The sequence below is a fragment of the Parasteatoda tepidariorum genome, chromosome X1, assembly GCF_043381705.1.
Source record: "Parasteatoda tepidariorum isolate YZ-2023 chromosome X1, CAS_Ptep_4.0, whole genome shotgun sequence".
In the NCBI taxonomy this organism is placed as follows: Eukaryota; Metazoa; Arthropoda; class Arachnida; order Araneae; family Theridiidae; genus Parasteatoda; species Parasteatoda tepidariorum.
Window position 1 is genome coordinate 32,583,142 of NC_092214.1, and position 23,028 is coordinate 32,606,169.

Consider the following 23,028-nt stretch of genomic DNA (forward strand, 5'->3'; position numbering starts at 1 on the left):
GAAACATGTCCTCTTATAACTCATATTGTAGTGCTATAGTGACTGCAAACTTATGTGTTAATCATCACCATTGTGTTGTTAATCATCATCATCAGTATGTCCACCCACGTGGAATTATCAGGGAATTTTTTTATATGGGAAAAAAACTGAAAAATCAGGGAATTATAAAGAAAAGCTGGAATTTTTTTCTTAATTTAAATTATTTTACCATCCGTTGTGCCCCCTTTTTTTAGATGAAAATTTATCGCCACATATTTGAAGTAACATCAACTTAGCAATACTTTGCTTGCTTTGAAATTTGCTTCATTATTACCCTGTGAAACTAGAATGCTACATGAAACTCTCCCATTGTTGCTAAATGAATGGAGAAACCTTTGACCTCTTTGGAAGCTATGTAGTTTAGGAAAGGCAAAGATTGTGATAAAGGTGGAAGAAGGGGATAGGGCATTTGCTTCTGTTTATAAAAGTAGGTGCTTTTTTTCTTCTAGTTCGTGGGCTGAATCTATTCAGTTTCAAGTTTGTTCCGATGCTGTGGGGGCATTTTTTGACAGATTAAAAATTATTTAATAACGTTATAAAATTCTCCAAAAATAAGTTGATTATAATGATATAGATTTTTTATTCACTTTTTTTTAGAAAACTTTTGTACTCCCATCCAATGAAATCGGTAAATAATTTTTTTCAGCAAAGCCAACCAATCACTCATTGTCTTACGATTGCTGACAATGTTTGATGCAAATCATTAGAATTGATGCTAATTTTTAAATTTCATTTTACCCTTTTATAACACATTTTATTTTTTTAAAAAAAAAATTTTACGACACAACTATATGTTAACATTTAATTTTACTGTTTTGTTTATAAATATCTGATTATTGATTCAAAATTTGAATCGTGTAGTAATGACTATGTCGAAAGTCTGTAAATGTTGCTTACATTCCAGAGGTGATAACTGTTTCTCCTTTTATTCTGAATGAGCTGGCAAAAACTAAGGAATGTATGGGAAACATGTTAAATTATGTATAAACATAGAATTTATAAAACTTTATTCATTTATGTTTATTAGGAAGAAGGGAAACAAAAACTTTGTTTTTTTGTTCTACACTGTACAGGTACAAATTTCTAGTTAGGCAATTCCACAGTAATGTCAACCAGATAACCAGACATTTAAACTTGTTATTTTAAAGCGACCAAAGTATCATTTTCAAGGTAAAAAATTGAAGATTTAGAAATAAAGACTTTTAACTTATAAATATCAGTTTTCAATTAGCTATAGGCTGTTAAATGAAAGACTATATCATTTAAAATTTTTAACCACAACCACTACTAGTGAATCTCTAACAAGCGCAGTTTTTCTCAAAAATTCACACTAAAATTAGAAAATGGACTAAATAATAATTAAAGAAAATTGTAACAAGACTGGTTATCTTGCGCAGATGTGTAGAAACATTTCACATTTTGATTTACAGAACAATTCTCAATACAGCTTTGATATTTTACATCCGACACCAAAATACATAATTAATTGTACTGTGCCACTAGGATTTAACATAATCCAATTACTTTTTCTGTATAAAGCAAGATTCTAACTCTTATTTCTATAGTCTATTTTGACTTTTAAAATAATGTTTTTATAGTGAATTTATAATTAATTATTTTTAGGTCCAGCTCCACTGCTTTTTATTCAATTGCATTTGTTTTTATTTATTTTCATCAACATATAAAATGAAGTGAAATATTACCAGGAACCATATAAATATTCTTTTAGATTAATTTACATTAATGTATTTCACCTCAATAACCTAATGAAATCTGCTTAAGTATGCTGTACTTAAAGTTATTTATGTTAAAACATAAAATTGATCAATGACGTTTTTTATAGTTTTAAATTTATTTTAGTTATTTGAGGTAAGCAACTCAATTTTAATTCTTTTGGCAACAATTTAATTTCATTTAGCACATTTTAAATCAAATAATTTTACTTAGAACTTCAAAAGTGTATTTAGATAAAAAAAAAATTGTGTATATATATATTTGAGAAACGCAACTCAGGCCTATATTCAGAAACCGTTCTTGAGTTTAAGCGCATGCTTATACTTAGGTTAGCACAAATGCTTGCTAAAGGGCTGTCATATGCATTCAGATGTTAAGTACCAAATCTTGCTGATACAAACTAAGGTGTAGTTAGGGCTTATGGCACTAAGAAAAACTCAGTCCCCCCCCCCTGAGATAAACAATATTTAAATGATATGTCAGATGTAAAGGAACTATTTGGGACTGTTATAAATTTAGATTGTGTAGAACTAAATTCATTAAATTGATTGTACATTGTATCGTCATTGTACAAACATTCATTCGATTTGGTTTAAAATTGAACAGTTTCTGTTACGCTTAAATGTTTATTGTTTTTGAGAGATACCTATTTATTATTTATCCAATTTGTAAAAAATAATTTAAGAATTAATAAACCTACATGCTAAGCAAACTTCAACAATAATTCACTTTCTATTCAATTTTTAGGTAAATAGGATAAAAGTTGTTAGCAGTTATTTGACCTGTAATTGGCAAATTTTAACTTGATAGGGAAGATAAAAATGAGAGATAAAAATTTATTTTGAAATTCATTTTAAATTATTTCTTATAAATTTAAGGTATCTCTAATGTTAACAATTAACAATAAACAGAACAATTAACTAATCTAAACTAAAACACCATGTGGTTAGATAGGAATTCTTTAAATGTTGTACTTTAAAATAGGAAAAAGAATAAAAATTTGAAAAATTTTATCTAGTTTTTTTCTTTTGAATATGCTACAAGAAATTTTGCATTTGCAATAATAAATAATAATGCTAAAATAATAATGCTAATTCAAAACAAATAACATTATTTAAACATTTGATTTTAGACATTGGTTTAAAGAAAATAGGATTTATGAATTATTTAAAGAGAGCTGATAATTAAATACTCCATAAAATGGCTCTATATTGAAATGTATATAAATATAAAAATTTGTTGATTATAATTGCCTGGAATTTTTTTCTTTTGCTTTAATGAAAATATATTAAACAGTAGTTATCCAAGGTTTTTTGGGTCACTCTCTATTTGCCATTTGGGTACACTTTGTGCGAAAACTACTTAAAGTAACTCATTAAAAAGATTTTTCAATAAAGACAATATATTGTACAAACTAAACATATTTTCTCCACATCTATCTAAATTTTTAAAAATTAATGTTGTACCTTAACATTATAAATTAAAAACAAAATCTTGCTAAGTTAAAATAAATCTAATTTAATTATTTTTTCTACATGATTTATTAAAAAAAAAGCATATATTATTACACAATTCATGATATTAACCCTTCTCTTGTATCCATCCTACACTATATGAGAAAAAAAAAACATGCTGACATGGAATTTATGAGATCTTTGCTTGGAAAAATCAAGGAAATTTAAAACCTGATTTAAGTGGCCACCCTGATTATCTACTATTTTGATTTTGTGCATGCAGCCCAGCATATTTTTATTTTGATAAATCTTGTTCTTGTTTAAGAATATTACAAAATTCATGAATTAAAACTTGTTGTAGATAGCTTTTGGTCCAATATCAGTGTTGTGTGCTTAGATAACTTTTGGCTTTACAATCTATTTTTTCAGAGGTTTCTTATATAAATTAAGATAAAAAGTGTCATTTCTTATTGTTTTTTCTCCATAAAGAAGTTGAAATCAAATTTTTCTAATTAAAGCTAGGTTAATTACATAGAAAAATGTTACTGACCTGCTTTTAATATGTATAAATGAGATGTAAAGAAAATACCATTTTAATAAAAATACAGTACAGAACCCGTTATCCGGAAATCAGAAAACCGGAACGAAATTCGATAAATTTTTCCGCCATTTTTTAAAACAAAAATTTTTCATAAGATTTTAGGATTTTTCCTTCTTTTTTGAAAGATGTTTACCTTACCATCATTTTGGAAATAATCATTAGTGTATTACTCCATTGTGTTTTCTTCTTTTTAAGATTATTTCCACAAAAAAAAAAAAATTTAGTTTGGTTTAACTATTAAAAAAACGGCTTTTTGTAGCGATTCAGAAAACCGGAAAAATCAGTTATCCGGGATAGCTATGGTCCCGATCGTCCCGATAATCGGTTCCCTACTGTATAATTATATAGTTATGATCCTTAGGATAAAAATATAGTGGTAGAAATAATTATGTCAGTTTGTCTTAAAAACAAAGTTCATGTGTATAACAATTTTAATAAAATTAAGTTCCAGTAGTTTTTCTTTTTATTTTCAAACTTATGCAACCCTAGCTTTTCTAACTGTTAACAATTCAAAAAACTAAATATCTTTACTAATGATATTTGTTTACAAATTAATTTTATATATTAATTATTTTTATATATCAAATTGTTACATAGGCTAATAATAATTTGTTTAGAAAATTCATTACTTTGTAATTACTTATAAGTAATGAAACTCTAAAAAAATTTATAATTTTAGTTAAAACATTTAATTATCACTTTTGTGAATATTTTCAAAGACATTTGTAACATCAGATATACTTAATACTGATACCCAAATGATGTATATCAATAATTCTACGTGTATGTCGGGTATTTATTTGATGCTACAATTATTACTTTTAGTAATTTTACATGTATTTATCTAATATATATTGAATACTTTATGGACATGTTCACTATTGTACAAATATGTTAATATTTTTCTGATTTATATTGAATATTTATCAAATATGCAAGGTATGAATTCAAATTAATGGATGGGGACAGAACTGTTTGAGTTATTACTCTTTAAAAAAATGATATTATTCCTTCAAAATAAATTTTGTCATACACTAGATTATTTCAAAAAACAGTGATCCATTATATTGTACCATTCTTTTGACAGATTAGTATTTCTTAGCCTCAAAATATAAGGGGTAGCTGCAGTCTGGGAAATATGGTCTCTATAGTTTGGTCTGAAGAAAAATGACTTTTAGTAAATATTTATTATTATTTTATTAAATAACAGTAAAAAAATTTGAATTGTTAGGTACACATTTTATTACATCATTATAAAGAATCTAATTTTACTTGACAAAATACAAAATTTGAGTGAAATTAGTTGAATACTTTCTAAGAAATTAAATTTTTAAACTTACAACTTTCACAGGAACTATTTAACCGATTTCACTCAAATTTTGTATTTTATCATTAAAAGTTGCATTCCTTAAGAAGTAAAAAATTGTACTTTACCTTTCAATTCTAAATTTCATCTTCTTCGTCAGCACTACAGCCTAGTGCAGGCCAACGCTTTCTTAATTAGCTGCCTCCAGACTTTGAGCTAGATTTTTCTACCTGTTTATTCCCAACAATTTTAAGTCCTCAACACTGTCCAACCATCTTGTAGCTGGTCTCCCTCCTCTTCTAGTTCTTTCAATTTTCGAAAAAGTAAGTTTTTTTAACCAGGTTCAAATCTTCACACCGAAAAACGTGCCCCAGCCATCTGATCCTGTAGGCCTTAATAACCCTCAAAATATTAGGTAATCCATATTTGTTGTATAACTCATGATTATATAAACTTCTCGAGATATTATTTTTCTTAACTGCTCCATAAATTGACCAAAGGATCTTTCTTTCATAAATGAGTAGCCTATTTTCCTCTGTTTTATTAATTGCCCAGGTCTCACTACCATATAGAATAATTAGTCTGATTAAGATTAAATTTTATCTACTATTATTAAATAAAATAATTCCATTCAAAAATTGACTTTTAGTAAATATTTATTATCTTTAAATGAAAAAATTTTCAATTGGCTTAAACAGCTCTTGACATATCACGAAATACCCTTTTGGCGTTTAAAAAGCCAAATATATACACAATAAAAATTTATGTTTATTCAGAGAAAGTAGGTTTTTGTGTCCAATTTTGTAACTTAAAATATCATCAACCTTGATTTACTAGCATATTTGAAGTAAGGCCCTCGAGTCATTATGATTAAGTCCTGGAACTGGAAGATCAGATCATTAAATCAAAATTTATTCACTGTGGTCTTTTTTTTTTTTTTTTTTCAAANAGTTTTGTTTCATTCTTCTAAAGGCAGTACACATAATTTGGATATTGGTCGTTTAAATATGCCAGTTTTTGTTCTGACGTCTACAACGCGAATGTTATTATCCTTACCACAGGGTTCCCACTCTATGATGAGATTGAAATTCAAGGACTTTCCAGGACTTTTCAAGGACCTCAACAAAATTTTCAAGGACCTTAATCTAAGCCCAATTTTAAAAATTATTCTCTTCTATTTTACTAGAAGCAACAATGCTTGTTGTGGCAATAATNTTTTCAAGCACTTTCAAGGACCTAAATTTAGCAAAAAAAAATTCAAGGACCGTGGGAACCCTGTTAAAAGAATATATTTTTAGATTCCCAATGTAGTTTCACTCCTTAAAAGAATGCTATAAAAGATTATACATTAAATCTTTCATTATAGCAGCCCGCTCCACTGAATGCTGCAAAATGTGTTCATTGCATCTTAAGATTAATATTATATTTTTCTTTAATACCTAACAAATACTTCACTTCTAAGTATAACACATAGAATAAACTTGTAACATATTAATAAGCGCATTCAAAATGTACTTTTAGTGGTATTTATCTAATATATGTCAATGAAATATTAGTTGCAGATAGAGCCTGTTATCAAATGGTATAACTCTGATGCGGGCAAAATACACACTTCACACACGGGGCATTGCCTGAATGCCTGTTAAATACACCAATCAAAACAAAAGGGTTAAGAATTTTTATAAAACTTAATAAAAGCTACTCATTTTCACTCCTATGAACAGTGATCCCCTTGAAGAGAAAACTTCTGATCCCAGACAGAGCTTCGGTCCTCTCCCCCTTAATTTGGTCTTGCCTTTTTATAATGTTCTCCACCCTAATTAATAGCAGATAGTTTTTATAGTTAAGTGTAAAGAAGAGGTTAAATTTCATGCGACTGTGTGGGGACAGTGTGTATGTGCTCCTTCAATAATTAGAAATTTCTTCAAGTCCACACTAATACGAACAAATAAATGCATGAATCATCAACTTAAATTTACCTAAAATAAAAAACCTAAGAAAAAAATATTTTTGCAGATATTTAGCTGATGGAAGACTTTTTTAATTTGAAATTTTTAAAATTATTGTAACTATGTATTTTAATTTAGTCCCTTCAGAAATTGGACAACTGAGATGTTCATGTTAATTTCATCTGGTAGTCTAAAAGTTAGTCGATTGAATAATCTCACACTAAATTTTACAATACATCAGAAAAAAAAATCACAGTTTTTATTGTTCATTATCAAAAATAATAATAATTTTGAAGAGTTAGAAAAACAGACTTATTTTACAAATGATAAAATCCTTGACATAACAGAGTGAAAGTATTTCAACAACACTAATAAATTAATTTTTTTTTAAAAAATAACACTAATATTAGTCAGAAAAGATCCCATAAAAATTTTGAAGGTAAAATCTGCCAACTTTCAACAACATTTTCAAAGTTCATTGTTAAGCTCAGAACAGTTAAGTCCTTAATACCATTATTTTATTGGTTTAATGTTCCAGTTGCTTTCAGCTCTCTGTCTTGATATGAATGATCATTCATAATTTTGTTAGGATCAGCCCACTGTTGCCGGATTGTTACATAATCCGGCTCATCATCTCCAAATGCAGTGATGAGTACATTCACAACAGTAATTAAGAAGATAATGATGACAATTATGTTGTTTGTTATGTTAGCAATGTTTTGTTCCTTTCGTTTGTTAATGTTCCACCGTCCAACTACCACCAAAAGAATTCCAACTAAAACCTGTAAAGAGGTAACTATTACTAATTGAAAATTTTTAAACCGGGTATCTCTGTAATCACTTTTTCGTATATTTTTAAAATCCTAGTCAAAACAAAAAAATGTACACATTTTAATTACAATTTTTACACAAAAAGAAAGTTATTGAAACCAAACAAATTATTAATATGAAAAGCAAGAATGAAGACACCAAAACATGTTTGATTGCAGGATGAAATGAAAAGGATGTGTAATGTGATTCCAGAAACACCAAGTTAGCAATTAAACTGATTGTTTTTAATCATGCCGTCCTTAATTGCTAGATTTTGATAACATTAATGTTTCTCCTTACTTAAATATCAATTATTAACGACCACCAATGTTCATTTTTACTACTTTTTTTAAAGAAACTTTAAAATATAGGATAAGAGCAGTGATTACAGAATACCCTACCCTGTTTCACGAAACATTTTATGTCCAGTTTTTATTCCAGTCAAAATTGAATTTTTGTTGAGGTCTGAGTACTACTTGGAAGATTTCATGGCATACAAGTTTAATCACATTACTCTATTATGCACTTCTATCATCTAATATTGCATTTATCGAAATCTTGCAGCAAAAAAAAATTCAGGTATAACCAGAGCTGCAAAAGAGTTGATTTTTATTTTAAAAAGAGACTGAATTTTCTTTAAAACAAGCAGACCTTTATTGGAATTTTTTTTTCTTTTATCTTATTATTCACATTTAACATATACATGAGTTTACATTAAATTTACTAGTTCGATCTCTAATACTTTGTAGATTAAGTAGCTAATGTGGGGAACATTATCACTTCAACAACAAGTATATATATATGTATTTGCACTATGATTTAAGCTATCTGTGTCTTTAAGTTCCAGAATTTTAAAAAATAATTGGTGAAAATAAAACTTGGTATTCAGTTACGAACAATTTTTATTAACGCACATCATGTACTTATAAAATGCTATAAAGGTAGCATTGAGCTTTTCAGTATATTAAACTATTAAAAAAAATCAATTATGCATCTCCCTTTAAGCCTCTAAAATTGAGGTTCCAAAAACTACAAGTTCTGTTATTCAGGAAATTTAATTATTTATAATAAATAGCATAAAACTTGATGTGTACAAATTTAAAAATTTGTAGAGCATCAATTTTGTACAAAAAAATACGAATACTTAGATTTAATGCAGTGATAAAAAATTAATGGGTTTCGTGTAAAGTAATTTGCTTGTATGAATGCTTAGTTTTGATAATTAGCAAGTATAGACGAATGAGCACTGATAATTTAAGAGTGTTTTCTTCGAACTCTTTTTTTTCTGTTATGTTGCAACAAAAGGGAGTAAATTATGAAGCATAGTGAAAAAAAATTGGATCTTAACCATTACGGTCCAACGCAGCCATGTAATAGGCGCACAGTGGTCTGAATTGAAAGAAAACTAGTTATGAGGATTGCAAGTTTATCGCGTCGCAAATTTCTGGAATGATTTTCGTAAGTTACCATATCCTAAAATCCGCGAATTTATTCAAACAGCTTCGATTTGCGCATTGTATTTTTTTTTCCAGCAATTATTACTTTTCTGAAAATTCACGGTCGATAATGTATAATTATCAATTATGCATATAAAAATCCCGATATAAAGAACCTCAGTGCATGCAGGTGCATATTATATAGATAATTTATTTTTCTTTAGTATGTTTGTGGTCCGTTGAAATTTTCAAAGTTTCGTTTGAATCTTCCGCGAATTTTGGTCCTTTTTCCTGTGATAAACTTACAATCCGAGTCATAAGTCAAAGCGTAGTTATAATAAGACTTTTGCTATATGCTGTTGTTCTTTTAGATTGGTTATGATTGCAGATTTTTTTGAATTTATCTTCCAAAAAGTTATTAATTGAATCAGCTTTAGTTTATGTTGCTCGTTTGCAAAATTATTAAAAGACTTCATGTTTTGCAGTAAAGGGTTGTATACTTTTAATTAATACTAAAATAAGTATTTTCTGTCAGATTAACTTTCAAAACTATTGTTTTCTATTAATAAGATCAGTCAAATTAGTCTCAAACTCTTCTTTTTGAATTGTAAGGTTTACCGGCCTTGAAATGCTGGAATCAAGTGCACGGAGAATATTTTTAATAATTGTTGGGAGAAAAAATATACGCTGTTATGATTTTCCGTTATATTTATCTGTCGTTCAACACAATAAGTTAATGGAGCAAAAAAAAAAAGTTAAAAATTAATATTGTTAAAATTTCCAAAATGTTAACGTCTTTTTAAATTGAAAAAAACCTTCAAAAATGAAGATCAAGGGGGACAGAATAGTAATTTTTCACAAAAATAATTGGATCGTCTTCTGTTGCATTTTGAATTTCGACAAATTAATAGAGTGCAAAATCGGTTTTTCCCTGAGAGAGAGGGATTTTTCAGCAAAAAACCGTTCTCTTCAAACTTGATTTTTCAAATTTTATTTTTCTTCCAACGTTAAAAGTCGTAAATTTTGTTTTGAAATTTTTGAGGGATATAAATAAATACTCGTGACAATCGTATATATTTTTATTTTTACGATTTCAATCTAATTTCTCCTGGAGAATTCTCCAACATTAAAATTTATTTTAATCAAATTCAGTTTTCATGGACATAACCGTTTTCCCCCCATCTTGAAATTTTTTTCTTTGTGATTACATTGTTCTATGGGCATAAAGCTATGAAAAAAAATGGCCTTTTATACCTACTTTTCTCCAGTTTTTTCCCCTACCACAGTGCTGCGGTAGTTAGCAATTTTACTAATTGGGACTAATGTCGAATATATGGCGGCAAAAATAATTTTATTGTTGTCATATTTGCAATTTAATTAAAATTAATTCTATGGTTAAATTCAATATTATAATTTTCCTTAATGCGAAGGCAACTAGTACTCAAATTTGTAATTTGTCGGATAATTAAATTCAGCACAGTTAAGGATTAATATTTCAACCGAATATTTTTTTTTAAAAAAAGAAAGAATTTTACAGCAACACAGTGCATACGCACGGTTAAATCAGCTGCTTTTCAAAGTAATCTAACCCAACAATATATTAACTACCCCCAACAGAAAATCTTGAATAGCATCATTTCAGATAACTCGCCTCTGTTTATTTCCCATGACAAATTCTGTTTCACCTACATCGGCAATTCAAAATATAGAGGGGGGGAAGAGTGCATTAAAACCTAGAGTAAACCATGAAGTTTTGAACGCTGATTTTGCAAGCCAATTGATATGCAGGGCCGGCTGATGCATGTCGCGGCCCCTAGGCAATGCTCGGCTATTTTTTCGCTAACACAACACTTAATTCATAATTACGCTGTTTCTTACTGCATAGGTATATTATCACATTATTCAATAAAAATATTGAATCAAACGAAAAGAATATAAGTAATTAATATATGCATTTAAAAAAAATCATACAATAAGCTTAAATATTAACTCTTCTAACTTTTTTTGTTACAAAATCGTTCAAGACATCCTGAAAGTTAACCTTTTCCAATACATCATTTTNATGCGACTGATCTGCTCTTGCTGTACAGTCATCTGATTAGTCGGCGTTAAAATTACCGCGATAAAATTGCTTGCGATTATATTACTGCGTTATATATGAACTAACTACCATAATATTAATATCTAATTTGGAATGCGTTCAGAAATGTACTAAAATAGCGTCGATGTAATGTACAGAGCAAGACAATCGTCATTGAAATTTCGAATTAAATTTTTACTGTTTTAGAAACATTGTCAATTTTTTTCTCTGTTGCACAGGACCCCTAGGCAGTTGCCTACAGTGCCTAATGGATAAAACGGCCCTGTTGATATGTATTAAGTGTGAGTGTTCAGAAAACCAGTCACATTTTTCTAGATCGCTGAACGCTTTGCTGTTTCATCCTGAAAAATATAGGTATCAAAAAGCCACCAAAACATGGTGAGTCACCCCTAGAGAAATACTTCAGTATTTCTCTAGGACTGACTCTCTGATTACAAAAAAAAGAAATAGAAAATTATATTTAAATGTACGATTTAACTTTTCCCCCTATAAAGATTTTTGTACATATTATCATAAACTCTATATGCCTTTATGCACAAACCTTACACACAAAAAAAATATATGTATTTATTACTCGTTTTAGATCAATTTTAAGTACTTTCTCTTGCAATACCTTTACATTTTAGAATAAACTTTATTACCTGTAAAGTCATGGAAGATCCAATGAGAATCAGATTGATCAAATAGTAGTCATGCGTATCAGCAGTAGCAAGAACATGTTTCAATTGTGAAGCATTAGCAGTCAAAAGGGCAATATCCAACATACCTTGAGCAACAGTTTTTCTGGTAGCATAAATGTTTGCGTCCAAAGGACATTGCTTTTCAGTTTCTCTCTAAAGAATAAAATACCATTGTCATATCAGAGTTTTTATTATATATAGTAAGTATTGCATTGATATATTTTGCTGTGGCTATATTAATACAAAATTAGAAAGCACTATTTTAGCGGATATTATCGTGTGAGCTGACAACGAGATAATATCTTTTTGTTTATCGGCTTTTTGAAATATTTTATTATTCTTGATTTTTCGTACTAGGGATCTATACTTTAATAATACTAGACTATACATAAATGCTAGTTGACATAAGCTCCCTATTCGCTGCCGCTCACCAACCTCGATTGTTTTGAGATAATTGTTTCTTTGAGATAACAGTTTTTCAACGAAGGTTGAAATTATCCTCTTATTTGTGTACTAAAAAGAATTATGTCTGCTTGTGCCGCCCCCCCCCCTTCTCACGTCTAAAAATTTCCAGTAAGATTCTAATAGAACGTAAGTAATTTTTCTAAGTAATCATTTCTTAAAATAATATTTAAAATTGAAAGTATATTGTTTTAACAAATTTGATGAGTTCGCAACCGTAATGTAATATTTCTGCTTACCAAACAGACGGATCTATTAAATGCATTTTTAGCATGCATCACATTGTATAGGAAGCTGTTCGTTAAGTTCTAAATCATTTGACGAATCTCTTGAACCGTAATTTATAATAGTATATTAATGCAATTTGCACAAAAAATAATAATTGTAAAATGGTTAATAAGGTTGAGACACCGATTTATAGAGCTATCTTAAAATGTAGAGTTACATTTAAAAAAAACAAACTATTTTCTTAGTTTTAAATTCTTAATTTAAAAAACTCTCAAAATCAAAATGCTAATAATAGCAGTACAGGTAAATACTTGTAAATTAGGGATTTGTCTTTTATTAATTTTTTGTTGATGACAACCAAAAAATATGGGAAAACTGGATCCAATTCCGGCCAATAAAAATGCACCGACAACAATCAAACCGTAATAGATCATTTTGTTGTATATATAAACATTAGAAAAATAATAAAAAAAATTTGATGGAAAAGCGTAAAGGTTCTCGTCAAAACGCATTCCTTTACGACAGCGAAACAGATATTTCAGTGTAAAGAATAATTATAAGATAAAAATCTCTCTTAATAATGCGTCTATGCCTCTAAAAAAAATTTTTAAGTGAGTTTCAGATGAAAGAAAACAAACTTACCGGTATGAAGTAAAATATAATAAGCATGTGTTAAAATTAGCTATACTAATCTAACATTCAACAAAAATTGTTAAGAAGAAATATAATGAATGTGCTCTAAGCTTTATTGTATAAAACAATTGGTAAAAAAATATATGAAGCAAATTACATTTCAGTTAGTTATAGTTAATTTACGTCGCACTAGAGCTTCACAATGGGCTATTGGCGACGGTCTGGGAAACACCCCTGAGGATGATCCGAAGACGTGCTGATCACAATTTTGATCCTCTGCAGAGGGGATGGCACCCCCGCTTCGGTAGCCCGACGACCTGCACGCGAAGTCGAGCACTTTACGGTAGAACAGTTTAACGAGGACCAATACCGCACACCCTCGGTCCTTACGCAGACTGACCGTAGCCAGTGATGCAAATTACATTTCAATTCGGCCATCTATGAAAAACACTTTAATAATAATTGGAAAAATTTAGCAACAAAACCCATAACACGTAAAGAAGCTAATGCATAACACTTTTTTCTTGCGGATATTATCATGTAAGCTGACGACGAAATTATACCTTTTCGTAATTTTATTTCTTTTTCAAAATATTTTATTAACAATTTTTCATACTAGAGGGCTATACTATATTAATACTAGGCTATATATAAATACTAGGGGGTCTTAAGCTCCCTGTTGGCTGCTCACCGAAAACGTACATAAAACCCTATTATTGCGTGCAGGGAATTAGCGAGCTTTTCCTACAACTTCTGATATTTATTAAAGTTGTCAGAAAAAATTATTCGCCTATGCATGGTTATTTAATTTCCTTAGAAAGGATTTAAAAACAAGACTTTAGTTCATTTAAAATTGTGTAAACAAAAAATAGAAGAAAAAAAGACAGTGAAATTTCTAATATGTATTGCTATGAATAACACTATTGCAAACACTTACAAAATATTATTTCTCTGTTCTTCACGTGTCTGCGTGCTTGTACTGAAACACAAAACGTTCAGGACACAAACGTATTTTGAGTTAACACTCTTTATGGATGGATTTTATTTTGTAGCCGTCTTTCAACAGACCCGATTTTTGGGTTTATGACTACTAGTGTTAAACTCCATAGCCTTGTGATTTTGAACCCAATCCAGAAGACAAGGAAATTCCTGCTAAATCGTGAATCAAGCATAGGAAGAAATTTGCCTTCGTGGAACTTTTTGAAGGAATTAACCCACATTTGCGTTCATGGAGAGGAAAACCACCCACGGTTAGCTTGTCGGCAAGGGACTAACCCATGATTCGTCTACCTTCGAGGATATTTTACGTCAGAACTGTGGTCGGTACAAGCCATCGCTGGGATTCGAACCCGGTTTACCTCATTGGAAGGCGAGCGCTCTTTCCCCTGAGCCATCACATCTTATTAGGATAACTGAGGGGAGTATACGTATTATGGTCACATAGGTAAATCAGGAAGCATAGTTACACTTTTGTTAATTCTTTATATCATCTTTTTTAATATTGTTGTAACTAATTAAGATACTTTAAATTGTTTGCACACAATAATGAAATTAGTTGACTCAAAGAAAGTTCCATGCAAAAAAAAATTACATTTTTTTTGTAATTAAATTTAAAAATGTTCGAAAAAAATTTGAATTGTAAGCATACAATTTTTTATATAGATTCAAGCTAAGTAATTTTAAATATCAAAATCAAAAATTTTAACGGAATCTAATAGTTCTTTAGGAATAATAATTTAAAAAACATGCATTTTTTAAATTTTTTTAACTCAATTTTTCGTTTGATTTCGTTCAAGTTTTGTATTTTGGCTTATACAAAATTTCTCTGTGAAACAATTTACTTGCTCACATAACTTACATTATGTATAGAATTTGACACATTATGACGAAATACCAAAAATTGAAATGTTCCACTTTATGCTTTCTTTATCATAAATGGGAATTTTGTATAGAAAAAAAAATTATATATATATGAATATTTGATCGAAAATCTAAGAAAGAAAAACTTATTTGGAAAATCAGGACAACTTCTACTTCTCTGCAAATACAATGCAGAAAGCAGTGAAAGATAATTTTGAGATAAAGTTGTGTCAGAGCTTTTAAATATCGATCCAGAAAACATGCGAAATCTTTTCTTTTCAATGGGAAACCGTAAGTTTCAGTTGATTTAAAAGGAGGGGGATTCATATCAATTATTAAGATCTTAGCATAAGCATTGCCTAAGGCAGGTATGTAAATATATTTGCCTTACTAAAAGAATACGTTTCTAACATTACAGCTTTTACAAATTGTTTTATTTGAAATACCTTTCATTAAAACGAAATACAAACAACTTATAGTAATCGAAATATATCATTTGAAAATATATTGACCTTTGAACTATAATTGCACTTATTATCACATTTCACCTGCTAAATCGTGCTTAAAGCCAGCTAGACGCTTAAGGGCAGAATATCAACTTCATAACACAAGCCGAAAAATATTTAAAGGATTTCATGGACTGTCAACTGTTTGTTTTGCGAACAAGAATTATTATACGGTTTTAAACGATTCAGTAAGGTTTTAGACTGGAAATAACAATTAATACAGCTGAGTCACATATATATTAAATAATTAATCAAAAATTGTTTCGATTTCTGTTTCACCTCCATCGTTATCTAACAAGCAAAAATCCAAACATGGAATTTGCTCCACTTTCAATCTTCTTATACTGGGAACTTTATAAATTTTATATTACATTGTAAATTAACATTAATGGCAGTGTCGTTGCGAAGAATTGGGGTTTCATCCTCTGAGGCAACTTAAGGCCCAAACAACTTAGTTTCAGAATGATGTGTATTTTCTATGATGTAAAGGCGGTCGGTACGCTATGCTTACAACATTACTACCATCATACCGTTGGTTTTGAAGATTTGGTCGATAACAGGCTCTTCCGAGAGTACTTTACAGTTATGTATTAGTACTTATTTTATTTGTAACCACAAAAGTATGTGTCGATCCATTAAGATTATCTAAACAATTAACTAAATTTTTCTCTGAAGAATTAAAAGGACCTATTTCTCAATTTCTTTTTAAATCTTTTTTTTTTTCGTACCAGAATGCAATAATCATGGATTAATGATATTTAGTTAAGGAATCCAACTAGGTGAAAATCAACAATTTCGACGAAATATTAGTATTATTATCTATATTTAAACTGCAGTTCATTAGCTTTTCAAAATCCTCTAAATTTTTGATCTCTGGATTTTAGAAATGAAGTTATAGTAGTTTTTTCGTATATTGACAGACGAAATCAAAACCGGAAGTAAACTCCCTAAAACGAAACTAAATTTATTTTTTTTGGTTATGTTTTGAGTGGTTTAACCTTTTTTTATGTGAATAAATTAGGTTTTAAAGAAAAATAAAATTTAATTTTCAAATTATAAACTTTTTTGATCTCAGGTCTTAGAGGCATTGACGTCAATTTTCTTTCACAATGGAAAGAGCCGCTCCAGAAAAAATAGGTTTCTTCCAATTCAGGAGGAAGAAACTTCCTTAAAAAATATATATAAAATACTAAAACTTTTCATTAAACGATTTATAATTGCAATCTCCTTTAAAGGACAGCATTAATTGTCAAGCGATTTAATAAATGTTTAAACGAAAAATAATAAAAATTGGAAACAAAAATTAATTTATGAATTTTAGAAGAAATTAAAACAGTGTCTTTCAATGTTTTGGTTAAAAAAGAATTATAGCAGGATATTATTTTATGATATAAAGTGGTGTAAAATATAATCAAATTTTAATATAACAATTAAATTTACAAATCGCATGCTCCCATCTTAATCACAACAAACCACCTAATGAATTGACGATTTCAAAGAGCATACATTTTTTATAATCAAATACACTTTAAATATAAATACTCAAACGAACTTTTAGATGTGATTCGATGTTTTTAAATTTCTATAGGAAACTAAGATAAGTAATATGAAATCAGATAAAAAAAATAATAAGATGGAAAAAAACTTATTTTTATAGAATTACATTAAATTTTGTTTATTCAAATCATTTAATTGCGCAATCAAATTCATTAATTAACATATTGCATTTTACAATTGTATGGGTCATTTTCAGTTTCCTAAATTTCGTCCATTGTCCTGAAGATTTCACACATGAAAATAATTTTTTTATCTATTTATCTACTAAATGATTAATTTTTTTTCAACATTTTAGTTAAGTTTTTAATTTATCTTAATTTAAATAGCTGATTCGTATTTTTCTTTATTATTATTTGCCAGAAATATTAGGGTATATTATACGAAATGCAACCTATAATTGAGGTGAACTATACCCCGTCCCCGCTCATGAAGAAATCCCAATCCTGAATCGTGTATGAATAAAGATATGTGTCAAAATTTTTAATCACGTACAAAATAAGTGCCAATCATACGGCAAGGAATTTAAATAGACATCCGGCGTAACAGGAAAATAGATATTTCCGCTCAGGGCAGTAGTCATAGTCACGTAATGTTACAGTAGATGTTAATTCTGCAATCATATTTTACGTAAGTCTTTAAATTAGCTTTCGAACTTTACCGTAGAATAATTTGTAATCTAAAATTAAATTTACTGCTTTATTTTAATTGAAAAGATTCAAACTTAAAATTAGAAAACAATTCCAAAAATCATTAACCATTTATTACAAAAATGAAAATGACGTGTGGTACAATTTTGCACCATTTAAATATTTCATCATAAAAGTAAAATTATTTCGATGTCACGCAAATGAAAGTAAGTGGAAATATTTTGTTGAATGTAAAAACAAAATACTTGTTTTGAAAAACTTTGTTTTGCTTTAAGCAATTATTTATTAAGTTATTATTTGTTTAAAGTTTTTATTTTTTAATGAATAAAAAATAGCTTTTGAGAATTTAAGAAAACGAAATGACATTGAAAAAAATTCTGAAGTTTTGGGATGTTATTTGGGTGCCATTAACGCTACGCGTAAGTTTCGGAAAATAATTTAATGTCGTTACAACTTTTTGGGAAATGCCCTTTTCAGCAAAATAGAACACAAATTCGCACTGTAGTTTAATTAATTTACACTTCAAAAGTGTGGTTTTAATCAAATATTAAAGTATTAGTGTCCTTTTAAAGATTTATAACCTGCGAATGCAAAGGCCTGGTATTATTTGCCTTTCGAATACGCAGAAAATCTAATTCTACCAATGGTAAAATATGTTTTCGAAATAAATAATGAAAAAGCAATTATAATTTTTTTAAATGTAAAACATCTAGTGTCTATATTTCTGGAACGGCAAATTTAGGTATTGTTAAAATATTTTGCAAAAAAATAATAATAACAATAGTCATAAAAGTAACAAATTAACTGAATTCTTTAGTATGTAACATGCTTCTAAATAAGTTATTTTTTCATAAACTGTTCGTACTTGTGCCTATAATTGTGAAACAAAGTGTATTGTGCTTCTGAGGAAATTCTGGAAACTTGCATTTACGTGAACAGTTAGATGTAAAAATACCAGCTTTGGAAAAAGTGCGACTTATTATATTGCTCCAAGTTCAAAACAAGATCACGGGATTTATGACTAACCTAATGCATTGATTTAATGTGTAATATAAATTATGAAACTTTTTAAAAAAAGCAAGGTTTTTTTTAAAAAAAATAATGATACTGCGTTATTATTTTCTCAATGTTTTAAGTTCATCGACTCTACAGAAGAATGACAGTGCGAGTTTTGAAACATCTCTCTTTATTCGACAGTTTTTCTCAGAATTACTAATATTTTTGAAACAGTTGGAAACGTCTCAAAAACAAATGAAGCAATCTCTTGAGATTTTGCATACTTTTTCTAGATAGAACTGACTAATGAATGAAAGCGAAATTCAGTGAAGGAATGAAAGATTTATATCGAAAATTGAACTTTTTTTTGTATAAAACTCTGCTGAAAATCCAAAATTAATTTAAATTAAATGATTGAAATTAAATATTTTTTTTATTGTTCTTAAAAAATAAATTTAACTAATATATATATANATATATATATATTCATTTCAGACTTCTAACTCCATATAACTCCTAAATAAGCCAGGGAGGTTCTTAGCAGATCACAATAGCCTGTGATCTGTAACTCTTTGTGCAATGCCTGGTTATGTGAAATTGTGAAAAATCTACTCAATTTAATGAGTGTTGAAAAAAGGTCCTATTTTGAGGGGAGAAAGCTTTTTTTTTTTTCTTTTACGGAGTTTAAAAATTATGAATCAAAAACGTTATTGATCAAGTTTTCCAAAAGAACATTTTTGTGAATAGTGCGTTTCAGCAATAACTATTTTGCGAGTCATCTAAAAAATTTGAGAAGGGTTCACTGATGGACCCAAATTTCCCTTAAAATAATTCCTTGTGTGTGTTTTTTAGTTCCGTCTAGATTTATTCAAAACAAAATTAATAGACTTCGTTTTGTTTAATATATTTAAGGAAGTGAGAAAAGAAGATTATCAACTCGTAATTCAACTTAAAATTGCAAAATAAAATAGAAATTGGCATTTCCATTGACAGTATTTCCTTATTCACAAACTAATTGTAAGTTGAGCTTCAGACAAACCTGTTTTAATAAAGACACTTTCATTATTTAAAGTTCGTTTTTTTCTGTTTAAAATAACATTTGGAAATAATCTTAATTTCCTTTTGGCTTAAATTCAGAGCTGCTAAAATAAAAATAAGAAATAAAGAATTGTATACTCAGTCAGACTCATTAGCTATATAAGTTTTCAGGATTGGGCACGTTTTACGGCATTATGAAATTTTAATCCACTTACTTTTCTTCCCTCCCCCTTCTGTTTTTTAGAATGGTGACAGGAATTTTTTTCTTTCGTGTTTTTTACCTAGACAACTTTTACCTGATGTATACTTTAAGTTATCTAGAATTCGGGTAAAAAAGAAAGAACAAATAATATAATATTTGCAGATTCTGGTATTTTAGGTCTGCAGACTCGAGCCTGCAAAAGTGACAATAAGCCAGTACTAATTTCTACAGAGAATCCATATTTCGTCGAAGAAAGTGAACTCAAAAGGGGGAAGCGGTAGCATATGAGAATAAGTTAAAAATAATTTCAAATTTAACATTTCGTAGAAAATATAACTCTACAACAATTAATAATACAAGAAGTGTCTCATGACTGCATTTTTTATTCGAAAAAGGAAAAAATTTAAATTAAAACTATTCTGAAAACGAAATATTGTGGACAATTGTTTCCATAAAAAAATTTTGTTATTCCTCCTGTTAAAATACTTATAAGGCCTTTTGTTAACAAATTTTTTTGATAGAAAACTTTTGCGATTACTACATAACATGAAATCTTAATTTGACATAATTCTACCGAAAAATATAAATTAAGAGCTTGCTCATACTATAAAGGTTTTTCTGTCTTCTGAAATGGTAAAATGAAGTTGTTTTCTTAATAAAGACGGTTTAGAATTTCTCTCTCAAAATAATAAAACATTCTTTTTAATAAAATTTCAGACAAGCTGCATATAGAATTGGCACAAAAAAAAATCTTAAAAAAGTTTAATACAACTTGAAATTTTAAGTCTTTTTTTCTCCACAAGGAATGTACTAGCTGGAATTGAATTATGATGCGATTAATTATCGTAGGTTAAAATTTCAGCAAATCATAACTAAACATATTTAGTCAAAAAATGATCTATTTAAATCATTTTTTGACTATAAATCTTATAATGAAAATTTTCATTTTGAATACTAGAAACCTAATTTTTTTTTTTTTTTTGTATTCTAGTTAATCTTCTACAAGTTGTAACGAGATTCGAAAAAAGATTCATTTAAAGACTTTAATTGCGTGTAATTAAAAAATGCCTTCCCATTAAAACTTTGTAAAAAGATGAATTTTTTTTTATTATTTCATTTTTCATTTATTTATTTTTTTTTTTAAAAATTCTGGTAATAAAACATGAAATATTTTCAAAAACACGTAGAGCTGGAAAAAAATATCGTCAAGGTCAATACAACTATAGTGTAAAGACTAATTTGCCAGCTCTGTAATTTATAAATAAATTTTAAATTAAAATTTCTTCAATGACTTTTGCGAATAGATTAACAATTTAGTTTGAATCCAAATCTTTGCGATTTATTGATAAAATTAATATAAAGAAATAAAAAGCCTGCATGGATGATATAAAAAGACCTTACAAGCTTAAAATTGGCAGCAAACTTTTTGATCTGGATTCATTGGTTTTTGTGAATTAAGGAAACAAATACGATTAAATGCACAACCAGAAGAAAAAACTAGTTTAAGAGTAAAATAAATTAATAGTTGAATAATTATTTAAAAGACTTATAGTACTTCATCACTATGCATAAATTAACTACAAAATGATTTATCATAATCTATCAATTTCAAATATACGTTAGACTTATAATTAAATTGAATATTAACTTATTCATAGATTTTCTTAAAAATAACTATCGATGAAGAAATATATACCGTTAAATGTAATTGAATTCTTCAAATCTATATAATAAACAACAATAACAAAAACTATTACACATAAAAACTTACTTCACGTCTTGTCATGGTTGCGTTATGCCGGTTTTACCACAGTAATTTCAAACGCCGTTCCTAACCGAAACAAAACATTTCAACTTTTAATTGCGTAGGATCCCGATCTTGAAGATAGTTGAATGCGCATGCGCCATCTGTCGGCTGAGTCGAATCACAGACAGTTTGACGTGACCCGTTCAAAAAGAAAAACAAAAACTACCTTTCTTGGGAAGTTTTTTTCTGTTGCAGAAGCAAAATCTGTCAAGATTTTCTTTTTTTTTTTCGGAACAAAGAAAAGTTTGGCTGCAACCTTTTCAAAGCTCCATTAACAATGAAAAATTCTCCTAATATCTTAACAATGAATTAAAATATTTTTTATTGCACTATCGCAGGGTTGGCAAACTTTTTTGCGATGAGAGCCACTGTTGGGGGAAAAAAGTATGCGTATCCTTTAAACTTATCCAACAAACTTAAAATTGTAAAAAGCTGGAAAAAAAACTTCTTTTATAGGCTGATAAGAGGTTATTCACGTAAATAGAAAATCATGAAAATCTTAATTATAGTGGAAATTGAACATAAATACAAATTTAGATATTTTATTGTTAATTAACATATTTAAAGGTTCAGTCAGTTAGGTCAAGGAAAGACAGACAACTTGAAATATTTATTCTAAATAATTATTAAACAGTAATAATTTGGTTTTCGAATTTGTTGTTTTTCACCAAGTCACGCGTATTAGGATTAATTCTTGAAGAGGCTATCAAAATTAAGTAATTTAGTTGAATACCAGCTAAACTATATTTCGATTATGTTCGTTGTTCATAATGAAAAACAATAGTTCAGAAACAAAACAATACCTGACAGCGTGATCCCCTGTAAATTTGAAAAATTACTTATTGATACAAATTTCAATGTAATTCGGGTAGTAGGGTTTTTAGAATTTTGACAATAATCCTGAATGTAACATTATTATTTTTTTAATTTTTCAATGAGTTATCACGTGCCATTGTTAAAATCCTGCCAAATCACGTCGCTG

General features: G+C 28.5%; 1 protein-coding gene across 1 annotated transcript; it reads right to left on the reverse strand.

Moving 5' to 3' along the window:
- Positions 1–7,320: 7,320 nt before the first annotated feature.
- Positions 7,321–22,163, reverse strand: LOC107445944 (ninjurin-1). The gene is made up of 3 exons (XM_016060461.3): positions 22,011–22,163; positions 12,072–12,263; positions 7,321–7,865 (listed from the first exon to the last, which is right to left on the reverse strand). Exons 1-3 carry the CDS (start codon positions 22,023–22,025, stop codon positions 7,602–7,604), a joined length of 471 nt encoding a protein of 156 aa, XP_015915947.1. The 5' UTR covers positions 22,026–22,163; the 3' UTR covers positions 7,321–7,601.
- Between the last annotated feature and the right edge of the window lie 865 nt (positions 22,164–23,028).

Excerpts from the sequence above, each read along its gene's own strand:
- LOC107445944 (XM_016060461.3), bottom strand. Across the intron at positions 7,866-12,071 it reads GATCTTCCATGACTTTACAG|GTTTTAGTTGGAATTCTTTT; the intron begins GTAATAAAGTTT and ends ACCTCTTTACAG.